Source organism: Paroedura picta, chromosome 1 (genome assembly GCF_049243985.1).
Source record: "Paroedura picta isolate Pp20150507F chromosome 1, Ppicta_v3.0, whole genome shotgun sequence".
NCBI lineage: Eukaryota > Metazoa > Chordata > Lepidosauria > Squamata > Gekkonidae > Paroedura > Paroedura picta.
Window position 1 is genome coordinate 122,553,772 of NC_135369.1, and position 22,090 is coordinate 122,575,861.

The 22,090-nt window shown below is 41.1% G+C and overlaps 1 protein-coding gene and 1 long non-coding RNA gene across 4 annotated transcripts; one reads left to right on the forward strand and one right to left on the reverse strand.

The window, feature by feature from the left end:
- Window positions 1–448: 448 nt before the first annotated feature.
- AMD1 (adenosylmethionine decarboxylase 1) lies at window positions 449–18,717 on the reverse strand. Of its 3 annotated transcripts, none has more exons than XM_077301958.1 (9): window positions 18,200–18,717; window positions 11,196–11,282; window positions 8,599–8,725; window positions 6,482–6,584; window positions 5,182–5,224; window positions 4,885–5,029; window positions 3,544–3,636; window positions 3,297–3,452; window positions 449–2,567 (listed from the first exon to the last, which is right to left on the reverse strand). In XM_077301958.1, exons 1-9 carry the CDS (start codon window positions 18,331–18,333, stop codon window positions 2,433–2,435), a joined length of 1,023 nt encoding a protein of 340 aa, XP_077158073.1. In that variant the 5' UTR covers window positions 18,334–18,717; the 3' UTR covers window positions 449–2,432. The 3 variants fall into 3 exon arrangements, with proteins under 3 accessions (XP_077158073.1, XP_077158083.1, XP_077158091.1); XM_077301968.1 differs by lacking the exon at window positions 18,200–18,717 and adding an exon at window positions 17,339–17,471; XM_077301976.1 differs by lacking the exon at window positions 18,200–18,717 and adding an exon at window positions 16,531–16,685.
- A 240-nt stretch (window positions 18,718–18,957) lies between these two features.
- On the forward strand, window positions 18,958–21,433 carry LOC143819899 (uncharacterized). The gene is made up of 2 exons (XR_013225141.1): window positions 18,958–19,109; window positions 21,200–21,433. It is a non-coding gene; the product is annotated as an uncharacterized LOC143819899 (long non-coding RNA).
- The last annotated feature ends 657 nt before the right edge of the window (window positions 21,434–22,090 follow it).

The window sequence follows — 22,090 nt, forward strand, 5'->3', positions numbered from 1 at the left end:
CCACTGGGAATGTTTCTTAGACTATCGAGATATATAATCAGTGTAACTGAGCAGTCAGTATATTGTATGTTTAGGAGAATGTATCTGAAAAAATGTACCCCCCTCTCCTCCCACATTCTATATATTCCCCTTATTTCACCTACCCTTCCCTTTACACTGAATAAAGTATGATAAAAAAACTATTAACAAATGTTGTAATTTAAGAGAAACCTTTGTTCTTAACGTAGTCTTGCATAACATAGTCTATCTTTTGCATTGATTAAATATAGCATAAACAAATTGGAATTAATATGTTTTAACCTTCCTGGATCAATCCAACTTTTGATTTATATCCTGAGAACTTGCAGAAACAAATGTTTTTGTGAGGTACAAACCTGATCAGTCTTAAAGTTACCACATATCTTTTCAAGACCAATCTACATGTTTGGAAGTCTAAGCAAGGCAAGCATTTTTACTCATTGCAAAAAGCAAACTTTTATTGAAGCATTATGATTTCTGGTACAGATATATTTTTGTACATTTTAATGATTCATGTCTAACACCACAGAGAGAAGTTTTAACACCAAACATCACCTCCTCTTTTGTTCACCCTAGTGTTCATTATTATTCATTCAATAGCTTTCTATCCATGGCTTTTTTTCATCCAAATCTGCATTTTCAGTATTTAGTATGGGATCTTCTGTTTAGCAGACCTCGAGCCAACAAGCAGTGTCATTCACATGGGACACTTCTCAAGAATGAAAACTATTTGAAACATTGGTCCTCAAAATCTATAACACCCTAAACTTTCAGGTGCTACTTAGAAGCAAATTAATAATTTTGGTAGAAAAACTATTTCTAAAATAAAAAGTCAAGGTGTTCCACCTGCTCGATTTCCAACCAAGCAGATTTAGTAGTTTATAAACACTAAAAAAGTGCGTTATTTACGAATATAGAAGCAACAAAATATTGTTGTATTCAGAGAATCAAAAACATAGCAAGGACAAGAGTCGAAATTTGTAACAGACTTGCTTGGTCTCACAACAGTTGAAATCCCAAATTTCTGCAAGCATACCTGAATGCACTTGCTCTCAGAAGCTTGCATTTATTAACTCCATACCCATGAAGTGACTACTTGATGCCTATACCATTTTTAAATGTTTGACAAAGCATTGGACTTCACTGTGTTTCCATTCCCCAACTTTTACTTGCTGTAGCAAAAATCACTCAATGCCTTCCGCATCATGTAAAAGGAACCACACATCAATTAGGAAGAAACACAGATGAAGCCACAATACTGTTAAAATTCCGCTTAACTATCACATGCACAATGATGTTATATGAAATCACAGTGTGGAAGGACATATGGTGTTGGATTACTATGAAGTAAACATTTGAGCCAGCATATAAATTCACAATAAGAAGTGGCCACTAACAATTTTGTGCAGTAGTTCTAAGTTGCATTTCTCTGAGTTTACCCAGTTTCCATAATCAAGTTACATTAAGCAGCACCAATCTCCTAGTAAGTTGGGTTCCAAAAGGCTATAACTGTATCTGAAGTCTTAGTTCCTTGAATGAGTTCTGGTGTGCCAACTAAATTCATATTATCAGTACAGTTAAAAAGATGTTCAACAAACTTCTATCAGTTGCTGGGGATCACCTTTCAGCAAAAGCCTAACACTGAACAGAACCGTGATGATTTTGGCCTAAATTTAAAGACAATCAAAATATCTTTTGACCAATTAGTAAGTTTCCAGAGGTGAACAGTTAGTGCATTAACTCAAGTACATTTTTATCTTAGGTGGTTCTGGAAAGGACTACGGGTCTAAAGTAGTAACAAATTTTACTCAAACAAAATAGTGAAGTAGTCTATGTGTAAGTAGTCTTGTTCTATCAGTCTCAAAACTTCTAACCTGAAAAAAAATGAGCCTGCTATTGAGTTATTAATAACTCAAAAGATTTTTTGAGCTGTTTGCATTGTATACTGTAACTTCAAGAGATTTTGAAGTAACAGTATGTATTTGTAAAAAAATAAGCAACAACTAGTTGTTCCAGATAAATAGGTATAAGGTTATTTTCTAATGAGGACGAAATCCTTGTCTGTGGGGAATTTTTGGTGATACTTGGAGAAAAACTATACTGCATGTCATCCTACTTGAATTGTTTTTACAAGCATGGTAAAGTTTCATACAGTAAAATTTTTCTACATGAATTTCAATTTCACAGCAAGAGTGAAATAGAATACCTAAACACAGAAGAGAGCATTCATGCAATATATCTATTTTTTTGATATAATAATGCATACAATTGAAAATTATACTATGATTACATCTAGGGCTTTCTGTGACTACATGGTGGAAATGAAAAATATGGCCCCTTGAATCATTAACTAGAAAGCAATCACCACCTCCTCTATGGGGTATCTTTTTGCGTTTTTTCTTCATGTCTCTTAATCAACTCTGCTGCTTGTTCTTGGCAAAACTGGTAAAAACGAAGTTGTAGTCATTGAACTGAGCAATCTGACGATCTAGACGTTTAAAACCTTCAATCTTCTGGGCTGAAGAAAACACTGTGCGACATTTTGAGCTCTAGAGGAAAAAGAAATTAGGCATACTTAAACTCTGAAACAAAACAAAGTAGTTTTATATTTGAAGCATTATTTCCAATATTTCTAAGTATGTGTCTGTTGCAGCAAGCAGTCCTATAGCATCTTTTAAAGAACAGTATGTTTACTCTAATTTATGCAGAACACAGCCCGGCTTGTCAGATACATCTTTCTTTTAAAATCTTAATATCTCACCACATCTCCTTAGGCTAAGAATGCAACACCATGTTGCAAACAAAGCTCAATATATCAAGTGAGCCTCATCAACAGAAAGAAATACCACAGCCCAATCTCCCAAAATATTTTACTCTCCATCAAACACACGTGGAAATGTAAAATTGTCTCCATACCCATTCTGGTACACCTTTCCAAGGGTTTAACGTTGAGTATACAGAATATATACCAGAAGACCGGGGGGGGGGGGAGAGTGCAGAAATTCTTACAAAAAGCAACTCTTGCTTTCATCAGCGATCTGATCTATGGTAACAATGGGACTCATCTTTTGTGTTGCAACAGACCAACATCTGCTGCTCTAGAGAAGATGCACGATCAGTAGCATTTGTGCAGAACTTCATTTAATGGCTTTTGGATTCTGTTAGATTTAACAGCTTGAATATGGTAATGAAAGTATGTTTTTCTTTTAAACAGACAAGGAAACAAGACTTCTTTAATATTCTCATCCATGCCTCCCAAAGTACTATAGATTATATACCTGATTAACAAAGAGGGTTGTCACAAATTTTCCTGGTTTAAAAATATCTATGACCTTTCCAACTAAGTCGTCATAGGATGTCTGATTTAGGTTTGTTTCAAAACTAACATATGAAAACTCTGGTTCTGGAGTGATGTGAATAGTCCAATAAGTTCCCTGGAAAAAATAATGAAACTGTTAGACATTTCAATACATGTAATAAGATGTGAATAATTTTTGAAGAAACGGCAAAAAACATAATACTCACATCTGATTTCATCCCATTCATTGAATACCCACAAGGATTGAACATTGTAGCATCAATGACAGAACCTGGTATCAGGTCACGAATTCCACTCACCTAAAAACCAAGAACAATGTAACCCTTACTAAATAACACCTTTGTTCAGTTAATGGTACAGGCCAAGCTGAATGCTAACACACAAGATCAATTCTTGGCATCCAGTCTAATAAGCAAACCTATTTGTACAATGATTGTGCCTATCTTTAAAGCAGTTTCATGTGTGTGCTTACAAACCTCTCTGTGCCTAATAAGATGTCTAGTGTAGTAATCATATCTCTTTTCCCCCACACCAAAAAGTGTGGTTAGATAGAACAACTACTCTAAAAGCAGCAATTAATAGGTTTATTATACATGGTATCCATATTGTTGACAACTACTGCTTTAGTTGACTCATATACATCTGCTGATAGTTACTAAAATGATCTATTCACATTCCTTTTGGATCAAGGTTAGAAGTAATTTTTTTACGTTGCTAGCAGCCTTCTCCAGCTAAAGCTAAGTGCCTCTTAGGTGCACTGTCCCTTAAATTGATGGTATTTTCTTTAGGCCACTATAGTTACATGAAAGGAACACAAGGCAATCATGCCAAAGTTTTTGGTACAGCAATGATTGTAATTTGTTTAATCTGACTGAAAACTTTAATCGCCTTAGCTCTAACACAGAAAACATTACTGTTCTCCCTCCTCTGCCTTTCTTGGAGAAATGGGAACGGGGAGAGGAAGAAACCAATAGTTTTACCTACCAGGTAACAAAATAATTTTTTAAAAATGTTTCTTAATACATTCAAAAGCAAAGGCACAAATGTTAGCTATTTTCTTCATCTAAAGTGCCTCCTCACCAATCTAACCTGAGCATTTATTGTAGGAGGAAGAGTACTCAATACATTCACCTGTTTTCTGCAGCATACTAAATTACAGACTGAAGAAGTCTTTTGGTCTGGAAATAATAAACAGATAGTCCAAAGGATTTTATTGACTTCTGGATTCTTGCAATTCTAGTACTGTAGCACTTGGAATTGATTATTCTGATTTTACAGATAAATACTTAGAATGAGTTACAGTTGCAGCCAGACCACTGCTGCTTTCTACTTCTTTCTTCAGCACCCTGCACTCCCCCTCAAAATTGCTCCTGAAGGCAGAGGAGCTTTGAGAACAGTGTACGTGTCTTCCTTTTCCCCCAATCAGAGGTTTACTTGCTGTAGCCTATACCCAACCCAATGGCCTACAAATTTATGACTATACACTATAAGCACTGCTATATCCTGGTTCAATTCTGCTCCTTTAATAGCTGCAATTATGAACTTACACGAGTGACATCATTTGCAGTAACACCATCTTTCATGTAGAACTGGTCCATAACTACTGGGTCAAGCTCGCTCATCAGAATTTCCAGTGTTTGATCTGGCTGATTGATTACTCGACTCTCTGGAAAATCCAGAGTGTACAAGTACCTGTTTTAAGTAAATACTAGAATTATTCAGAAGTACTTGAAAACAACAGTTTAGATGTTCAGTTCTTTACCATTTTATGCTGACTTTCATTATATTGCTTACAAAGTAGAAATTTATTCTAAAAAGTTTAGAAAGAATAGATGCGAATTTACCAGCAGTCAGAATTCATACGGCCCATGCAATAAGCTGCTCCATCTGTGAAAGACAAAAGACTAGTGATATATCACAGGACTATCATCTTTCTGATTTAATACTGCCTACTAAATTTATTACCTAACCCATGATACAGTTCACATCTCAACCTGTAGTAAATATAGGGAAGTAAAGCTTCTTGTAGCAGTAAAAGCCACCTTGACTTGAGGTGCCTTACTTGCATAGCTCCCACATGTGGCTGTTCACAATAGCAGTAATAGGATTTCTTGCCAAAAAGAATAATTTACACATCATTCTGTAGCCAAACTGTGATACATATTGCACATTTATTGCCTCCACTACATTTACATCCTACAATCCCATCCCCATCAAGCACATCCAACAGGGATAAACATTAAGCCAACTCAAATCCTTATGCAAAATACAATCCTGTGTATACATCATATATTTTAAATTGTAACTGGATGTAAAACATTATTTTAAACAGATTGTATACAAGTGGAACTTTAATTTCTGTAGAGAACCATGGAATGGAATTGCATCTTCACTCTGTCACTATCATTCTTGCAGTACTATCTTCAAGTGTATGGGCAGTTTTAGTCAACCCAACTATTATATAAATCACACAATCAATATCTGGTCTATTGAAGACAACTACTATATGTGGCTTTAAAAAGGGATTAGTACATTTAATGAAAGATAAATCCATAATTGCTATTAATCGTGTTGCAGTCTGAAGTTTAGAGGTAACTGCTACTAACAGTTGCTAGGGAGCAAGAAGGGGAGGCTTTGGCTTCTGCTTGTTGGCCTTCTAGGACATCTGGCTGGCTACTGTTTGGTGTAGTGGTTAGGAGTGCGGACTTCTAATCTGGCATGCCAGGTTCTATTCTGCGCTCCCCCACATGCAACCAGCTGGGTGACCTTGGGCTCGCCACAGCACGGATAAAGCTCTTCTGACCGGGCAGTGATATCAGTGCTCTCTCAGCCTCACCCACCCCACAGGGTGTCTGTTGTGGGGAGAGGAATGGGAAGGCGACTGTAAGCCGCTTTGAGTCTCCTTCGGGTAGGGGAAAGCAGCATATAAGAACCAACTCTTCTTCTTCTACTATGGGAAAAAAGATTCTGGACTTAAGAACCTTTCACAGTTCTTGAATTCTGGTATCATGGTAACAGTGCAATAATAGCCTATATGCTAGCTCTTCTGCTATGGCTTTCATAAACCTCTTGAATTATTTTAAATTTTAACTTAATTTACAGGCTCTATGAAAACCCAGAAGTCAGTAAGAAATACTAACTTACTTGGAAATATTTCATTAAGGAATTCTACTTCTTCCTGGAAATTCCTGTGTGGGTACTCTTGGTGGGAAGGCTTCATGAAATTCTTACGCGAATAGAAGAAGCTCTGAAGGATAAGAAAGTTCAAATGAAATATGCAACTTTCCTAAAACGTCTCACGTAATATGACAGTTTTTTGAGGAGGGGGAGGTGCACTGAAGTGACAGAACAGTGACCCTGTTTACATGCTCTCCCATACACTATCATTAATATTAAGAAGGACCTGGAAGCATCCTGGTTTTCCTGATTTGATACTAGATTAACTACTTTAGCACTAGGCAGCCTTGAAATATTAAGTTTATTCAGGATTGATATTTGTACAGGGATTTGTATCCAAGGACAAAGACTCATATCTGTTACCTCTGAACATGGATTTAGTTGCACACAAATAGCATGTCATTATGTAATTCTATGAGTGTTTTTGTTTTTAATAGTATACTTAAATCACCATGTTTCTGAGTGGTGGGGGATAGATATTAAATAGGGGAGGGAGAAAATACATGCCAAATCACTCAAGGGAAGTGCCCGCAGAGTCCTCCATCTAGTGTAGTGGTCCCCAACCTGCGGTCCGCGGCCCGTTGTCAGGCCGCGAAGGCCAGGGCGCCGGGCCGTGGTTCCCTCTCTCCGCCCCCCCGCAGTAAAAAACTTGCCCGGGCCGCAAGCTTGCGGCCCAGGAAGCTTCTTACTGCGAGAGGGGGGGGAGAGGGAATCATGGCTGTGCTGCGCATGCACGCTGCGCGGGCGGGGCAGTTGCCCCGCTGGTCCCCAGCCGGAAAAAGGTTGGGGACCACTGATCTAGTGCACATTCTTACATCAATCAGCAGCATCATTATTAGATTTCTTGTGTGTCATCCATGTGGGCTCAAGGTATGACAACAGGTATCTAAGATATTTTCTTTGCAGAACAGATTCTCTTCCTCTCATCTGCACCCTACTATCCTCATCCAGGCTGTGACGATGCATTAAATAGCTTATATCCTCAAGACAGGCACCTAGTTTGCTTTCCTTTAAAGGAAAACTCTGAGCATCTTCAGTTCAAAAATGTCTCCACCACTATAACAAAACTTTTTAGTCCAATATGTTGACAAGCTGCCTTCACATTTCTCTGCAAACATGGCCAGTTTTTGTTGCACTCAGTGGATAGCTGGCATCCTACCATTCCTCAGAGACTGTAATAGTAGTAATGCAGCTGGTCAGACTCTTCCCCATACTCCCCAAGTACTCTGAAGTTGCAATAGCTGGAAAAACTGAACCTCTTCATTCTCGCCTCATGAGATAGACAGACCATGGCTTGGAGTCTACTGACTGATTGGTTCTCTGCTCTGGCACGAGCAATCTTCTGTAACACAAGAGGCTCTTTAAGGTGGCACAGGCAAGAGATGGAGAAGTGTCACTGACCATTTACGCATTGGGAACTTCACTGCCCCAGCTCCCATGCAGGAGCACAAATCAGGGCAGATGAAGCGCACTGGGCCAAATGCGTCCCCATATGGGTGCAGGAAGAGGTGGGGCAACCTGCCACAACTAAAACTCCAGCCTGCAGGCCGGCATGAAACCTCCAGTGCGTAAATGGTCACTGATTACCAAATCAATACAAGTACTACTAATGTATCCATGACACTTAGACAACCTCAGTCCATGCAGTAGTTAGCCATTGGACAGGAAGGGGGCCAGAAGAGGAAAATAATTGATAGCTACTTGTAAGAAATTTCTTAGCTCTCAGACAGGAGCTGAGCTTGGAAAAAGGTGGTTTGTACCAAACTTTTCAGTCAGCATGTTAATATAGTGAATGCTGCCAGAATATTACACATGAATTACATTGTATGAGTTAATTTTTAACATAGAAGAGAACAGCGTAAGCTGCTCTGGGCCTCCACTAGGGAAAAGGTTGGGATACAAATGAATTAAATAACCGAATAATCTGGAAAGGCATCTAGTAAGGGGAAGACAACTTCAATTTAATTTTAATATTTTAGACAGCTATCCTTCAAATATGAAGGCAACTATAATTCAGCCTTGTGATAAAGATGCTAGTTGAATAAATTCATAACACAACAGCCCATGAAATTTCAATATCTTACCTGAATAGAGTCAAACCCACAGTATTCTCTAGCAAGCTCTAACAGGGGAACCAGTGCCTGCAGTAAGAGGGTGGTACCACATGTCTTCAAAATGAAACGTCTCTTGGAGACAAACATGCTACTCTCACTGAAAAACAAATTGTGTAAAAACACTGTTAACATTGATTACCTAATTGGTTTTGGAGATTCAATTGTATGTATGTGTACAACAAAATGAGAGGAAACCACACATTTAAACAATCTGGAAAAACAGGATCACACATAAAACAGTAAATGAAGCCATAATTTAGATGCAGAAATTTCATATGGAGAAGTCATTTGGTCTCATCATACTGAGGCTTAATCATTGTTTCAAGCTAATTCTGCTTTCTTTAAAGCTCAACAAAACAGGATGAGAAACCTCTGTTTCTCTCTTGGCTGCAGACAGTGAGGGTGCCCCCATCTCGCCATTCTATCCAATGGAGTCTGTCCCGTTGGATAGAATGGTGTGGATGGGGACACAATCTTTCGGAACCCCTGGAACCCCTTTGATCCAATCGTTTTGAAATTCGAAGGGGGGGGGGTCAGGGAAGAGCTACCTTGTATGTTTGGAGCCTGTAACTCAAACCCCCCCACACCCCAGGCTCCGGGAAAGGCAGGCATGGTGGAATTCCCATTGAGGCCAGTGGCACTATTGACTTTAATGGGTACCAAAGTTAAATCAGTATGGATTGGGCCTCTGGTGCACAAGCTTAGTTCGAAGCAAAGAGAACTGATGAGGCCTTGAAATAACACCTAGATTGTTTCAGCCACAAATAAGTTTGCAGAAGATGTCCGAGACTGTACTCCTATCAATCTCAGTGTAATTACAGCGTTGGCAGAAATACAACTTGTTTCTGTGCTCATACTTCCCTTGCCAAGAAAGTGGGAGCTTGCCTGACCTTCTCAAGCAAGCTATTCCACAAGGCCAAAACAGAGAAGGCACATGTATAGCCAGTTCTTGATTTTGCCCATTTACAAATCGGCAATTGCAGAAGGTCCTGCTCAGAGCAGCAAAACTGTTGTTGCAGAACAGAGGGGGACACAGGTATTCTCACAGATATGAGGATCCAAGGCCATTGTTTTGTATGTAATAGAGAATACCTTAAATTGAGACTGGTAACTTATGGGCAGCCAGGGGACTGACTCCAGCATGGGAGTAATATACAACCTCTGTCTAGCTGTCTAGCTCTCAGCAATAACAGGACTTTTACACCAACTGGAGTTTCCAAGTTGATTTTGAAGGGAGGCCAATCTATAGTGCATCACAGTAGACTACTCTCAATGTCATTGTGATGCACATCCAGGTATCCAGATCAACCATATCCAAGTAAGGGGATATCTTACATGGTAGGCTGAGTTGGAAGACCTCCCATGTACACATACATGAGTGGAAAGAGGGATTGGGGGATGGGGATAGAAAAAGGCATCAACAATATTCATATGAGAAACAATAATTTTTGTACAGACACTAACGTAAAAAGTCACAAGAATGAACTATAATTTGGTATATATTCAAAAAAGTTACTTTAAAAACAATGTTGAAGAAGAGTTGGTTCTTATATGCCGCTTTTCTCTACCAGAAGTCTCAAAGCGGCTTACAATCGCCTTCCCTTTTCTCTTCTCACAACAGGCACCCTGTGAAGTAGGTGAGGCTGATATTACTGCTCCATCATAACAGCTTTATCAGTGCTGTGGCGAGCCCAAGGTCACCCAGCTTGCTGCTTGTGGAGGAGCGGGGAATCAAACCCACCTTGCCAGATTAGAAGTCGGCGCTCCTAGCCACTACATCAAGCTGGGTCTCTTGTATTGTGTTTGACGTTTTAAGGTAAGTTATAAGATAATGAGGAAGAATGTATGCTCCTATCAAGTGGGGCAGAAAGTGGTATTAAGAAGAAAGGTTCTTCTCAGAAGGGGTCTCATTTTTTTGACCCACTTACTTTCAGGGTAAGAAACGTTTATGGAGTCATGTAATTGCTCTCCTTTATATATGCTTGCTGCTGGGGGGTAAACGGTAATGACTGGGGAAGGCACTGGCAAACCACCCCGTATTGAGTCTGCCATGAAAACGCTGGAGGGCGTCACCCCAAGGGTCAGACATGACTCGGTGCTTGCACAGGGGATACCTTTACCTTTACCTATGTAATAACAATGCTGATTGATGGTGTAATAGTTTTTGGTTTAGCACAATAGTAATTATGCTTTAATAAACAAGCTTAGAATGGAAGCAGAGACTCTTTAACAACATTTACTTGGATACTATACCTAGACTAAACCTATAGCATTAGTGAGGTGTATCTCTGGCTAGGAGTTAAATAATCTGGTATAGGAGAGCTAACTAGAAAACCAGGGTTAAGTACACATCGATACCTCAATCAGGCCTAACTAGACTAATCCAGAACAACAGAATTCTAAAACAGCATTATGCTTTCCACTTCAACAAGGAGCTTTTCATTTATTGCTACAGTACACTGAGCTCCACAATCTTTATTAGTTAGCTATAGATGCAAAGGTGGGATTTTGTACCTGTGTACATTAGAATATAAAGCTCTACTTTTTCTTCAAGTAAACTCTTTTACCTGAGTACATAAGCTTCCTGCTTGTCAGTTTTTGTCACACTAATGATCAAACAATGCACATTCTCCAAAAGTTTGTCCCATTCAAACCTGTTTAAAAAAAAGAGTCAAGCATTAGGTTTTTTGCATTGCAATCACACATAGTACCTTTATCGGCATATATTAAAAATAACATTGAATAGTAAGCATTGCAATCAATTACAGAATATCCAACAGTAAACAAGTTACAATTATTTCTGAAATAAAACCATAAATTTTAATAGCCAAGTTCCAAGTTGCACCATCCAGATAGTTTTCCTTCTGATTTAACAAAACTGGCTTACCTGCTCAAGGCTTAAGCAAAGATCTAGTGTCTGCCTCCTAAGGAGGTCAAAAAATGAACTGTTCCAATTCTACCCAATCCCACTAAAAACCTTCCCAACTATATTCTGCACCACTCCTGAGGACCATAAACACCCAAGAATAGCTTTAAGGAAACACAAGGAACTGCCATAGCAAAGATCCCTTCCTCAAGATTATTTGAATCCACCTCATCAAGAAATAATGCAATTACTAGCTTCATCATGGCTTACTTAAATGTACTTAATGATTTTTCAAATTCTTCAACAGAAATAAGTCAAACAATGATTTCTAAATTCACTCTTTGTTTCTGTGAATTATCTTGGGCACCCAAATTATTGAACAATGAACATCAGCACTAGTTTAAAAAGCCATCTAATGCTTTTGGCGTTAATATTATCTATCATTGAGGGAAGATGAGAGGATGAAGATTTGTAACAACACATTTCCAGCCATCCCACCCTGTGACACTACATAACACAGCTTTATAGACCTATCTACTTTTCATACTACAGCAAAATACCAGACAAGATAAATAAATAAAATAAGGAGTTTTCAATAACAGACTTGGGCTTAGACTTGCATCTCTACTTTTGCATGAGCTCTATTGCAACCAGGAATTTTGCACTGGCTCTACTCTAAACCTGTATCACCCACTAGTTATATTTGAGATTAACTTAATTCCTAAACTGTTAGCCCACTGAAATTAGATTAACCCTTAAGTAAATACAGCTCTTACAAGCTGTTTGAACAGAGCGTCCGTCTGTCTGGAGCAGAAGAAAATAGTGAGATCGACATGGTGGGACAAGAGGCAGAACTGAACTGAGAGACCCTGGGGAAAAAACAATTTACATACAATCCTGAACAATGGATCTTCACGCCATTGGTCAGTTTCGGTTTAATTTCTGTGAAAGAACACTTGCATAATTTTATGGTTGGGGTCACCACAACATGAGGAACTGTATTAAAGGGTTGCGACATTAGTAAGGTTGAGAACCATTGATTTAGACACAGGCTATTAAATCATAAAATATCAGCATTTTTATTATGAGCTAAACTGAGCTTCACATAGTACTGAAAAAAACAAAATACTGTTAGACATCATTTTTAGAAGCAGTTTACATATCTGAGTTATATTTCCGGTATTTGTATTATATTCTCCTAATTCAAACAAATGCAGCAATGAGACACCTACAAATGTGTGATTTTTGTAGATTCCCCCTCTTGTGGCAGCCTCCAGTACTGTATCCCACTCTGTTCCTGTGCCCCACAAATATTACAAAGTTTTCAAGGAAAACAGGAGGCTGCAAAGGAAGGCGGAAGAAATCACTGTGTGAATTCATTAGATTCAGTGTTCATTGGATCCACCTTGTTTTAAAGCAGAACTCCCCCCAGCTTACTGTCACTACTTGTCTATGCACTGGCAAAACAGAAGCTGTAGTTCACACTAGGAAGTTCATGTTAGAAATTAAGTTAATTCTCTGCAAGGCATAATATTATCACTCAAAGAGTTGTGCATGCACCAATTCAGATTGGATGTAATTAAACTGACAGACTGCCTGAAGGTCTATGCACTATGAAGACAGGAAGGTGAACTGCTGATGTCCAAGGAGTTCAATGGGAAAGATATAATACAGTTATATATAAAGAGCCAGCTTGGTGTAGTGGTTAGGAGCGCAGACTTCTAATCTGGTGAGCCGGGTTTGATTCTCTGCTCCTCCTCTACATGCAACCAACTGGGTGACCTTGGGCTCGTCACAGCACTGATAAAACTGTTCTGACTGAGCAGTGATATCAGGGCTCTCTCAGCCTCACCCACCTCACAGGGTGTCTGTTGTGGGGTGAGGAAAGGGAAGGGGACTGTAAGCTGCTTTGAGACTCCTTCGGGTAGAGAAAAGCAGCATATAAGTACCAACTTTTCTTCTAAATACCATTTACCATTACCCACCCATCATTCCATATGGTAGATGTGCATGGAAGTTGCCAGCAACCAGGAAGACTGGACAGCTCTACTCTACCAGAGACTAGCATAAGTGTCCACATTCTTAGTTCCTTGAGAGCTATTCCTGGTATACCCTGCCCAGTGACCCACGCCACACAAGTCTCAGGAAGTGGAACCAAAGTGGCATTTGTTGTTTAAGCATAATTGCCATTCTCAGGGACCTTCACCTTTTTATTTGCATTAGCTCTGCTCCTAACTTGACTGATCCATATCTGTGATATCATCCTGAGCTTCAGAGACACTGGGCAGCTATGGAGATTTTTCCCTAGTACAGGGGTGTATAAGCGCACGCTTATCCCTAACATGCCAAGCCTCAGATACTCCAAAATAAGCAAGACTTTGCTCTCAAAACTTCGCCAAAGTACAGTATGTTGTAAGAGGGAAGCTACACAACCCCCATGTACTACAAAGAAGTGGATGGTCTTGCTAGATTTATGGAGCCTTGACCAAGCTCTTGAGAATAAATGTAGAAGGGTTTGTTGTTGTTGTTTTTTTAATTCCAGCTCAAGTCTACCATGCCATACCAATAGTGAGCTAAGATTAACAGTAAAGGCAGCAGTAACCATAGAAGCACTGACAAAGTTCTGCTCTTCATGCACATGCTCATATCAGAGGCACAGCTGTGCAGATGACTATGGCCAATAAGCATACATATTTATTATACTGCCCAGTGACCATATTTATTGCATTGAAAGGTTATCTATGTACCAGTATTCCCCACTTTCATTTATGTAATAGAGAATGAAAATCAATTATTTATCAAACTGTAACATACCATTGTGGGTCTAACCATTCAAAACAGTTCTCTAACATCATTCCAAGTTATTTATTAGTAATAACACATTTTGCACAGCTTCACAGCTTCCGAATGCTCCTAATATTAGATATATTCCAGGTTTGAGGCTTGCTGAGACAAAATAATGAAAATACACTGAGAAGGATGGCCAATATTTGTCAGACCTGATCAGAAAACTGCATAGTCATTCAAGGATGAAGAATTCCAGATACTATCAAGAATACTTTTTGCATACTAGTCCTGCATGTTCTATTTACTGTGTAAAGTTTATTTGAGAGTAGTATACACTCAAGTTCCTATGTTAAGGTGTGGTTTAATTAAAAGAGGATTCCTGTAGTTTAAAATCCTGCCATTTTCTGGGATTATTAGCATTATGCAACTACGTGACTTCACATTGTTCAAGGGCCATAGGAAACCATAGGAAACACCCCAAATTTATTACTATTGTTTAACCCCTGTCAATGCTGATATTATGGGTGCACATACACATCTGTTTTGATGGCCAGCTTCAAAACAAAATGCTAGCTGTATCACTGGGGTCTGCATGATGCATGCAGTTTTCCATGACTGCCCAATTCTCATAGCTTATATTCAGAAACAGAAATTCTTGAGGTATCTATTATTAGCGTGGCCCTCATGCTGTATCACAACAATTGCAATACATCTAGATAATAAGCAACAAAACAGAATTTTAGAATTCATAAAATAGCAAGGCACTGATCTCTTATGGTGTACTGAAAAGAGGGACTAGGTAAGTCTTTTCAACCCATGAAGCCAGGGGTAGGGTGGGGATAGATAAAAGCCTTTCAACTAGGTGTTGACTGCGGAAAAAAATAAGCAATACAGATTAAGACAGACATCCTTCCTGGCCCTTCGGTCAGACAAGGAAGTAACTTGTTCTTTTTTGTTTGCTTCCATAGAAATAAGGGGTACACTACATGTCCTACAGATCTAAACTTCTGAAGGGACCATACAACTTTGTTCAAAACAAACATCCATGGGTACAAGCTATAAGGAGGGAATCTTATTCATATTTCTGAGCAAGCCCTGAGTACAAAACCTTTGTTATTTTGAAGTACTGAAGACCATGGGTTTCCTAAATCGACAGCACTGTATATGAGTTTAAGCCCTTACTTAACAAGCAGAGACCACAGGAAAACACCAGGGCAGGAGACAGAACTTAGCTTAAAGACCACCAATATTACCACCAAAGCAGTGACAGAGATGTTTCAATTAAAGGAATACTAAAGCCTCAGGTGCATATTAAAATCTGTATTTTAAGAGATTAAGTAGGTCATCTGATTGGTTTAGACCTTGAAGTCAAAGCTAAAATTCTTATGTTGTATGCACTAGGTATACTGCAATCACTAATCCGATGTGGCATTGATAACCAATGCAATAGATGCTATAGAGTGTCATAATGAAACTAAACAGGTAAGTTCTTTTAAATGGATGATAGGGAAATCACAATGCAGATCTTGACTGTGCTAGAATTACTCAATTTGCATTTTTCTTTTTAAAAGTGGGCAATTTATGTTGTAACATCTTTCAATACATTACTCAAAGAAAGAAATAACAGACACATTTAAGGAATGTGATTTATTATGTTTATATTTTTTACAAATAAAACAAGGATTTCTGGAATTAATGATAGGTAGAAACATGAATACTTTTACATTTTATTTACTAAACACACACAAAACATCTAAATCTAACAATACAATTTTGGGAATCAAGAGTATTCTGGAAAATTGTCAAATTATTTTTTCTACATCATTGGTGATATTTATGTTAAGTAGACAAAAAGTGCCTTAAAACAGTTATCTCCAGCTCTTCACGACCCAATCTGTGCTTCATATTTCCAGCTACATATTGGCCAGGTGCGAGGTCTTCATTTTAATTTATTTCTTCCACCTAACTAGCCACTAGTACCAGTAACTGGTTGCTGCTGCGGCAGTGTAACACATTTATATGGTAATGAACCTGAAAGCCACAGTATAATGCATGTAATCATAAATTTTAATTTTTAGGAGCGATGCTCACTATTGAATCTTGATTCTTAATGGTTACTTTCAACAAGCTTCATTTCTCTCAACACATCTGAGGTTTTCATTCTGTACACTAGTACAAGAACTCAAATCTTAAATTGGAACAAGTAGTTCAGTGTGCTTCACACAAACAGTATCCATGAACTTCCTCACCTTTCGGTTTCAGACTTATCACTATTTTCTATTTAGGTCCTGAAGCTTAGTAACGTTCACTTTTCCAGAAAATTACTCAAATCAGCTTGTCCTCCTCACACACAAAGCAAGAGTGCTACAAGCACATCTGAAAAGGTTCAGCCTTACAAGCACATGAACATTTTGTGTAAGGTTTGTGTAAGGTTCAGCCCTTCCCCCTACTCTGTAGGCGGAGCTGGTGCTTTCTCCACATTCCTGAAATGCCCACTAGATGACAGCCCCAGGCCCAGCCCTTCCACAGCACTGCAGTCTCATTGGCTTGAACTTGTCAACGGGAAAAAGAGAGGGCCTCCTAGCTGGGGGTAAGGCAGAAGCCTCACGTGGGATCTGTCCCAGCCCCCCCCCCCCAAAAAAAAATGGCACACATAGGGCGCTCGAACCACGCTCTCTGCCCGTGCTCTCCTCCCCGGAACTTCCCCGCGAGGCCCAACACGGCATGCCTGCCTTCGACGCTAAACATAGCCCCTCGAGCACCGGCCGCACGAAGCAGGCCACCGGGAAGCAGCCCAATTATCCCCCGCCCCCTCCAGGCGCATTTCGGAGTGGGCCGCTCCCTCAGAACTTGACCCGACGGGCCCGCTGTCAGCAGCGGGAAGCCCTACGTGAGCTCGCATGTTTCCAGCAGAGAGGCCCGAGCAACCCAAGAGCCTCGCCCCGCCTCGAAACGTACGCGAGCACTTCGCGCCGTTCACACGCCACGCGCTGGCGCTACACGCGAACAGGCAGACTCCCGCGACAAGCGCGCTTCTACGTGACGGGGCAGGCTAACCTGGGCTGCGCCTGCACACGGAAGCTCGCGCCTTGAGTGCATCTTTGCGGCTCTTAAGGATGGCACTGGACGCCAATGTTGCGCGGCAACGATCGTTGCAATCACTGCGGATCCCGCCGCCGCCCCAGACGCCTCCCCCCAGCGCTGCCCTCTAGGGCCACGGGGACTACAGGGGGCGGCCGCGGCTCTTCTCCACCCCGCCCGCCGCCCGAGGGGAGGAAGGGCCAGAGAGAGAAGGAAGCCGAGATCTGCCTCCGGGTCTGGAGCCACATTCCGCATTAAGGGAAATTTAGCGAGGATCCCGAGGAGCGCGACTCGACTAAGCGCCCGCCCCAGAAAGGTCGGCATCCGCCCTCGCACCTTAACCCCTTCCCCGCCAGCTCCTCTGCCCGGAATGCGGAGGCGCGAGGCCTGGCGCCCACCTCGACCGAGGCCCGCGCGAGCCCCAGTGGCCGTTGGGGACGGTTCCTCCTCTGAGCCGCCGAACCTTCGCGCGTCACTCCGAGGCCTCCCCCCCTCCCCCCCCGCTACACCCAAGAAGCGTAAGAACCCCCCCCCCCCCAAAAAAAAGGAGAAACCTGGCCGAAGGACAACCCTCCCCCACCCCCCTCACGCCGCTCTGAATGGAGGCGCCGCCATGCCCTTCTCCTCGCCCGGCCATTAGCCTCGCTCACTTCCCGCCTAGCGGTGCCGGCATCGCGCTCACCCCGCTGCCCGTGCATGTGCGCCGCCAGTCGGGCATCATCTTCGACCACCCCCCTCCCTCCCTCCATGTTTCCTTCGCGGTCTCCCCCCCCCCCCCGCCCGCTCGCCCGGCCTCCCCCGCTGCCTGGTTGCCTGGCTGGCTGCCGACTGACTGACCTGGGAATGGTGCGGAGATCGCCGGAGCCCTTGCTCTGGTGCGGCTCCTGCTGCGAGGGCTGCTGCCGGGCGAACCACACCTCCAGGAGCTTCTCCGTCCCTTCGAAGAAGTGTGCAGCGTTCTCCTCCATCATGGTGAGACAACTCCGCAAAACCAACAACCACAGAAATTAACGACAGGCACCCCCGACCAAACTGCTGCTGCTGCCGCCGCCGCCCTCCTCACCGACACCCTGGCTAGCTGCTGGCGTTTCTCGGGCCGCGTCGCAGCCGTCCAGGCAGGCTTCACCTCTGACGGGGTAGCAATCTTATCCTAACCTTAAAGAAAAAGACCAGCGAGCGGTTGCGGGGAAGGTAACGGGTCCTTTCGAAGGGCGACGGAAGGTGGGAGGAAAGAAGTGCGGAGCGGGCAGGCGTGCAGGCGATGCGGTTCGGTTCCTTGTATTCCGTGTGTTCCCCTGTTACAGAGAAAAGCGTAGAGCGAGCGCTAGCTAATGTCGCCGGCCATACTGTGTAAGCAAAGGGAAGCCGCGCACGCAGCAGCTTTTATTCCAGCACAGGTACCAGCGACCCGCCCTGTACGGCCCCGTGATTGGACGCTCCTCTCTTAGTCCCGCCCAACCTTCTCATGGACAGGATATTCCATCTGTCTGTCATCCGTCACGCTCTCGCCTTGAGCTCCTGAGCTCCTGCCTGTTACGAGCTTGTGCGCCCTCAAGCTAGGTGGCCGGCAGACAAGCAACGTTGCCGGCTGGCACATGTGTGGACGTGAAACAAACGACTGTATGTGAGAGTGGGTGCGAGGAGCTACAGTATAAGACGCGGAAGGAATGCAAGGAAAACTCCCACAAAACCCATTGCACAATCACTTCTGAAAATGTGATTGGGATGATATGAAAGCCGTATTAAGGTAATGCGATCATACGAAGAGCTCTGCTGTGACTCGAAACGGGTTCGTTTTCATCATCTTTTTATATTGAAGCTTAACAATTGCCAAATATTCTACACCAAGAAAAGGGCCTTGGATACATCTTGAGAACAGACGCTGGAATCTATGATAGTTTAGATTTCAGTATGTCCATAAGACAGATTTATTTTACATGTAATTTAAATTTTGTTTTAGAATGCTTTAATTTAATTTTTGATTGCTTACGGTTTTATAGATGAGAAAAAGTACAGTAATACCAGGTTGTTCTAGATATAGATTTTTGGGGTGAGGATGAGAAACGGGAAGCATAGGGTACACCTGCAATTGTTAGAAATGGGGTATAGACATAAACATGGTTTGGTCAAAATGTTAGTTGAACAGAATGTGTATGTATATGATTTATAACATACACAGAGAATGTGTGTGTTTATATATGATAAATGGAAACAAAGGGAAAATTCAAGTAGTATTTGATACAGGAATATGTAATCTGGTAGATGACAATGTTAAACAGTAGGGACTGATTTTTTCAAACATGTAGAATAGTGTTGAAATGTGTGCTGAAATAATCCTAAAGTGGCAATCTGATGTCCATTTACTTTGAGTTATATACTATTTAATTTAGAGATTTATTATAAGAAGAATTACACTCATATGGGGGAGGAATTCTATGTAAGCCTACTATAAATTAAGTCCCATTTTATTTAAAGAGGGATACTCTTAAGAAGTGTCCATAGGCTTGCAACCTATATTAGTGGGTCCTTGGTGGATAATTTTGGTGAATAGACAATCTCGCTTCATAACCTGGCTGGATGTAGATGCATTATATGAGAAAAGGGGGCACAATTTTATTTGTTTCTTGTCTCTTTGACATAACGAATATCATAGCCTATATCATTCTACCCTGTGGGATAGGATAGGCTGAGAATGTGTGACTGGCCCAAAGTCACCCAGCAAGCTTCCATTGCAGAGTGGGAATGCAAACACTGGTCTCCACTCGCCTCCGGGGAGGGCGGTATAGAAATATAAATAATAATAATAATAATAATAATAATAATAATAATAATAATAATAATAATAATAATAATAATAAAATCACTCCAACCACTAGACCACATCATAAAGGCCCAAAGCGTTTCAAAATACAATTGAATGAAATTGAGAGAGAAGACTCAAGTAATGGAGGGAGGCATATAAGTGATCATAATGAATTAAAATACATAGATATAGATTTTTTAAAAGCTCACAAAATGGTGCAGTCATACCACAATAAGCATCCAATAAAGGCTAACGAAACTGAGCAACCACAGTTAACACAGCAATAATAGAAGTTATCCCATTACCTGAGGATATTGTTTCTTCAAATATAAACTATTACAACAGAATGCTGTGAAAAATTCAGTATCTACCTGTCTAGTGCCTTAGTATCCCACCCTTCCTCCAAGTAGCTCAGAGCAGCATATATGTTTCTCCCTCATTTAATTCTCAAAATAATCCAGCAACATTGACTGGCCAAGATGTAGAAGAAATCCACAGAGCAGGACTGGAATACCACCCCCCTTTCGAATTCTTCACAGCATTCTGTTGTAATAGTTTATATTTATATTACATAGAGCCTCTTGTGGCGCAGAGTGGTAAGGCAACCATCTGAAAGCTTTGCCCATGAGGCTGGGAGTTCAATCCCAGCAGCCGGCTCAAGTTTGACTCAGCCTTCCATCCTTCTGAGGTTGGTAAAATGAGTACCCAGCTTGCTGGGGGGTAAACGGTAATGACTGGGGAAGGCACTGGCAAACCACCCCATATTGAGTCTGCCATGAAAACACTAGAGGGCATCACCCCAACGGTCAGACATGACTCGGTGCTTGCACAGGGGATACCTTTACCTTTAACCTTATATTACATAGTTGTCATTAAAAGGAAACCGTAGAAGCAGGGTAATCTAACCGTAGAAGCAGGGCAATCATACAATCTAACTGAAAATGCTGTAGCTAGCTTTCTGAAAGTAATGTGTGCTAAGAAGCATGTTTACTCAGTCCTTCAGTTACATGTACTGTAACTTTGCTTTCTTCCAGGTCTAATCCAAGATGGTGGTAATGACCTACGACATTATAAATGGCCCAGGCTGTGGATAACTACAAGTTATGTTGATTGTCTCATTTCTTGTCAAACTGGTCAGTTTGCAAAAGATCATCAAAGAATATAAAAGAGATACTATAAATGGTGGAAACCAGTTGGGGAGCATTCTGTTTGCAGAGGCTTTAGAGTCAGCATACTCCAATAATAAAATTTCAAGTCTCCATTTAAAAGTTGCTGAATTGGAGCTTACTGTTGTTGTCAGCCATTCAGTCATGTCCGACTGTTGGCGATCCCATGGCACAGCCTACCAGTGATATATCAGATTTTGCCTACCAGTGATATATCAGATTTTATGCAATGTAGTATTCCCTTGTTTGTGACTTTTGGTGTCCATGGAACCCACAGAAGCCTTCTTCAACATAAGAATTCAAATGAATCAATTCTTTTCTTGTCTGATTCTTTTCATTATCCAACTTCACAGCCACAAGTGGCTATTGGAAATACGATAGATCTAACTAGTCTGCATTTGGTAGTCAGACTTGTTTCCTTGCTTTTCCATGTTCAGTTCAAGCTTATTATTGCTGAGTGACCCAGAGCAATTGGATGTTTTATTTCCAAACTGCACTCACCATTCATATTTATTTGTGATTTAAAAAAATGAATTCTTGAGCTCTTCACCATCAATTGTTGTTATGACATGTCTGTTTTTTGTTGTGGTCATTACTTGGTTGCCTCTATTTTTTGTCTTTTTGGTGTTTAAGAAAAGGCCAAATTTCTTACTTCATCAACCTTTGTAATTAGCTGTTCTAGGCTTTCCTTGTTTCTAACAGGGTAGTGTCATTAACATGCTGAAGATTATTTACATTCCTTCCTCCAGTCTTAAGTCC

Coding starts and splice junctions, on each gene's coding strand:
- AMD1 (XM_077301958.1), bottom strand. CDS start 18,333: ATGATGGAGGAGAACGCTGCACACTTCTTCGAAGGGACGGAGAAGCTC. Junction 11,283..18,199: donor GATCTCCGCACCATTCCCAG/GTCAGTCAGTCG, acceptor TTTTTTAAACAG/GTTTGAATGGGACAAACTTT. Junction 5,030..5,181: donor CGTATGAATTCTGACTGCTG/GTAAATTCGCAT, acceptor TACTTAAAACAG/GTACTTGTACACTCTGGATT.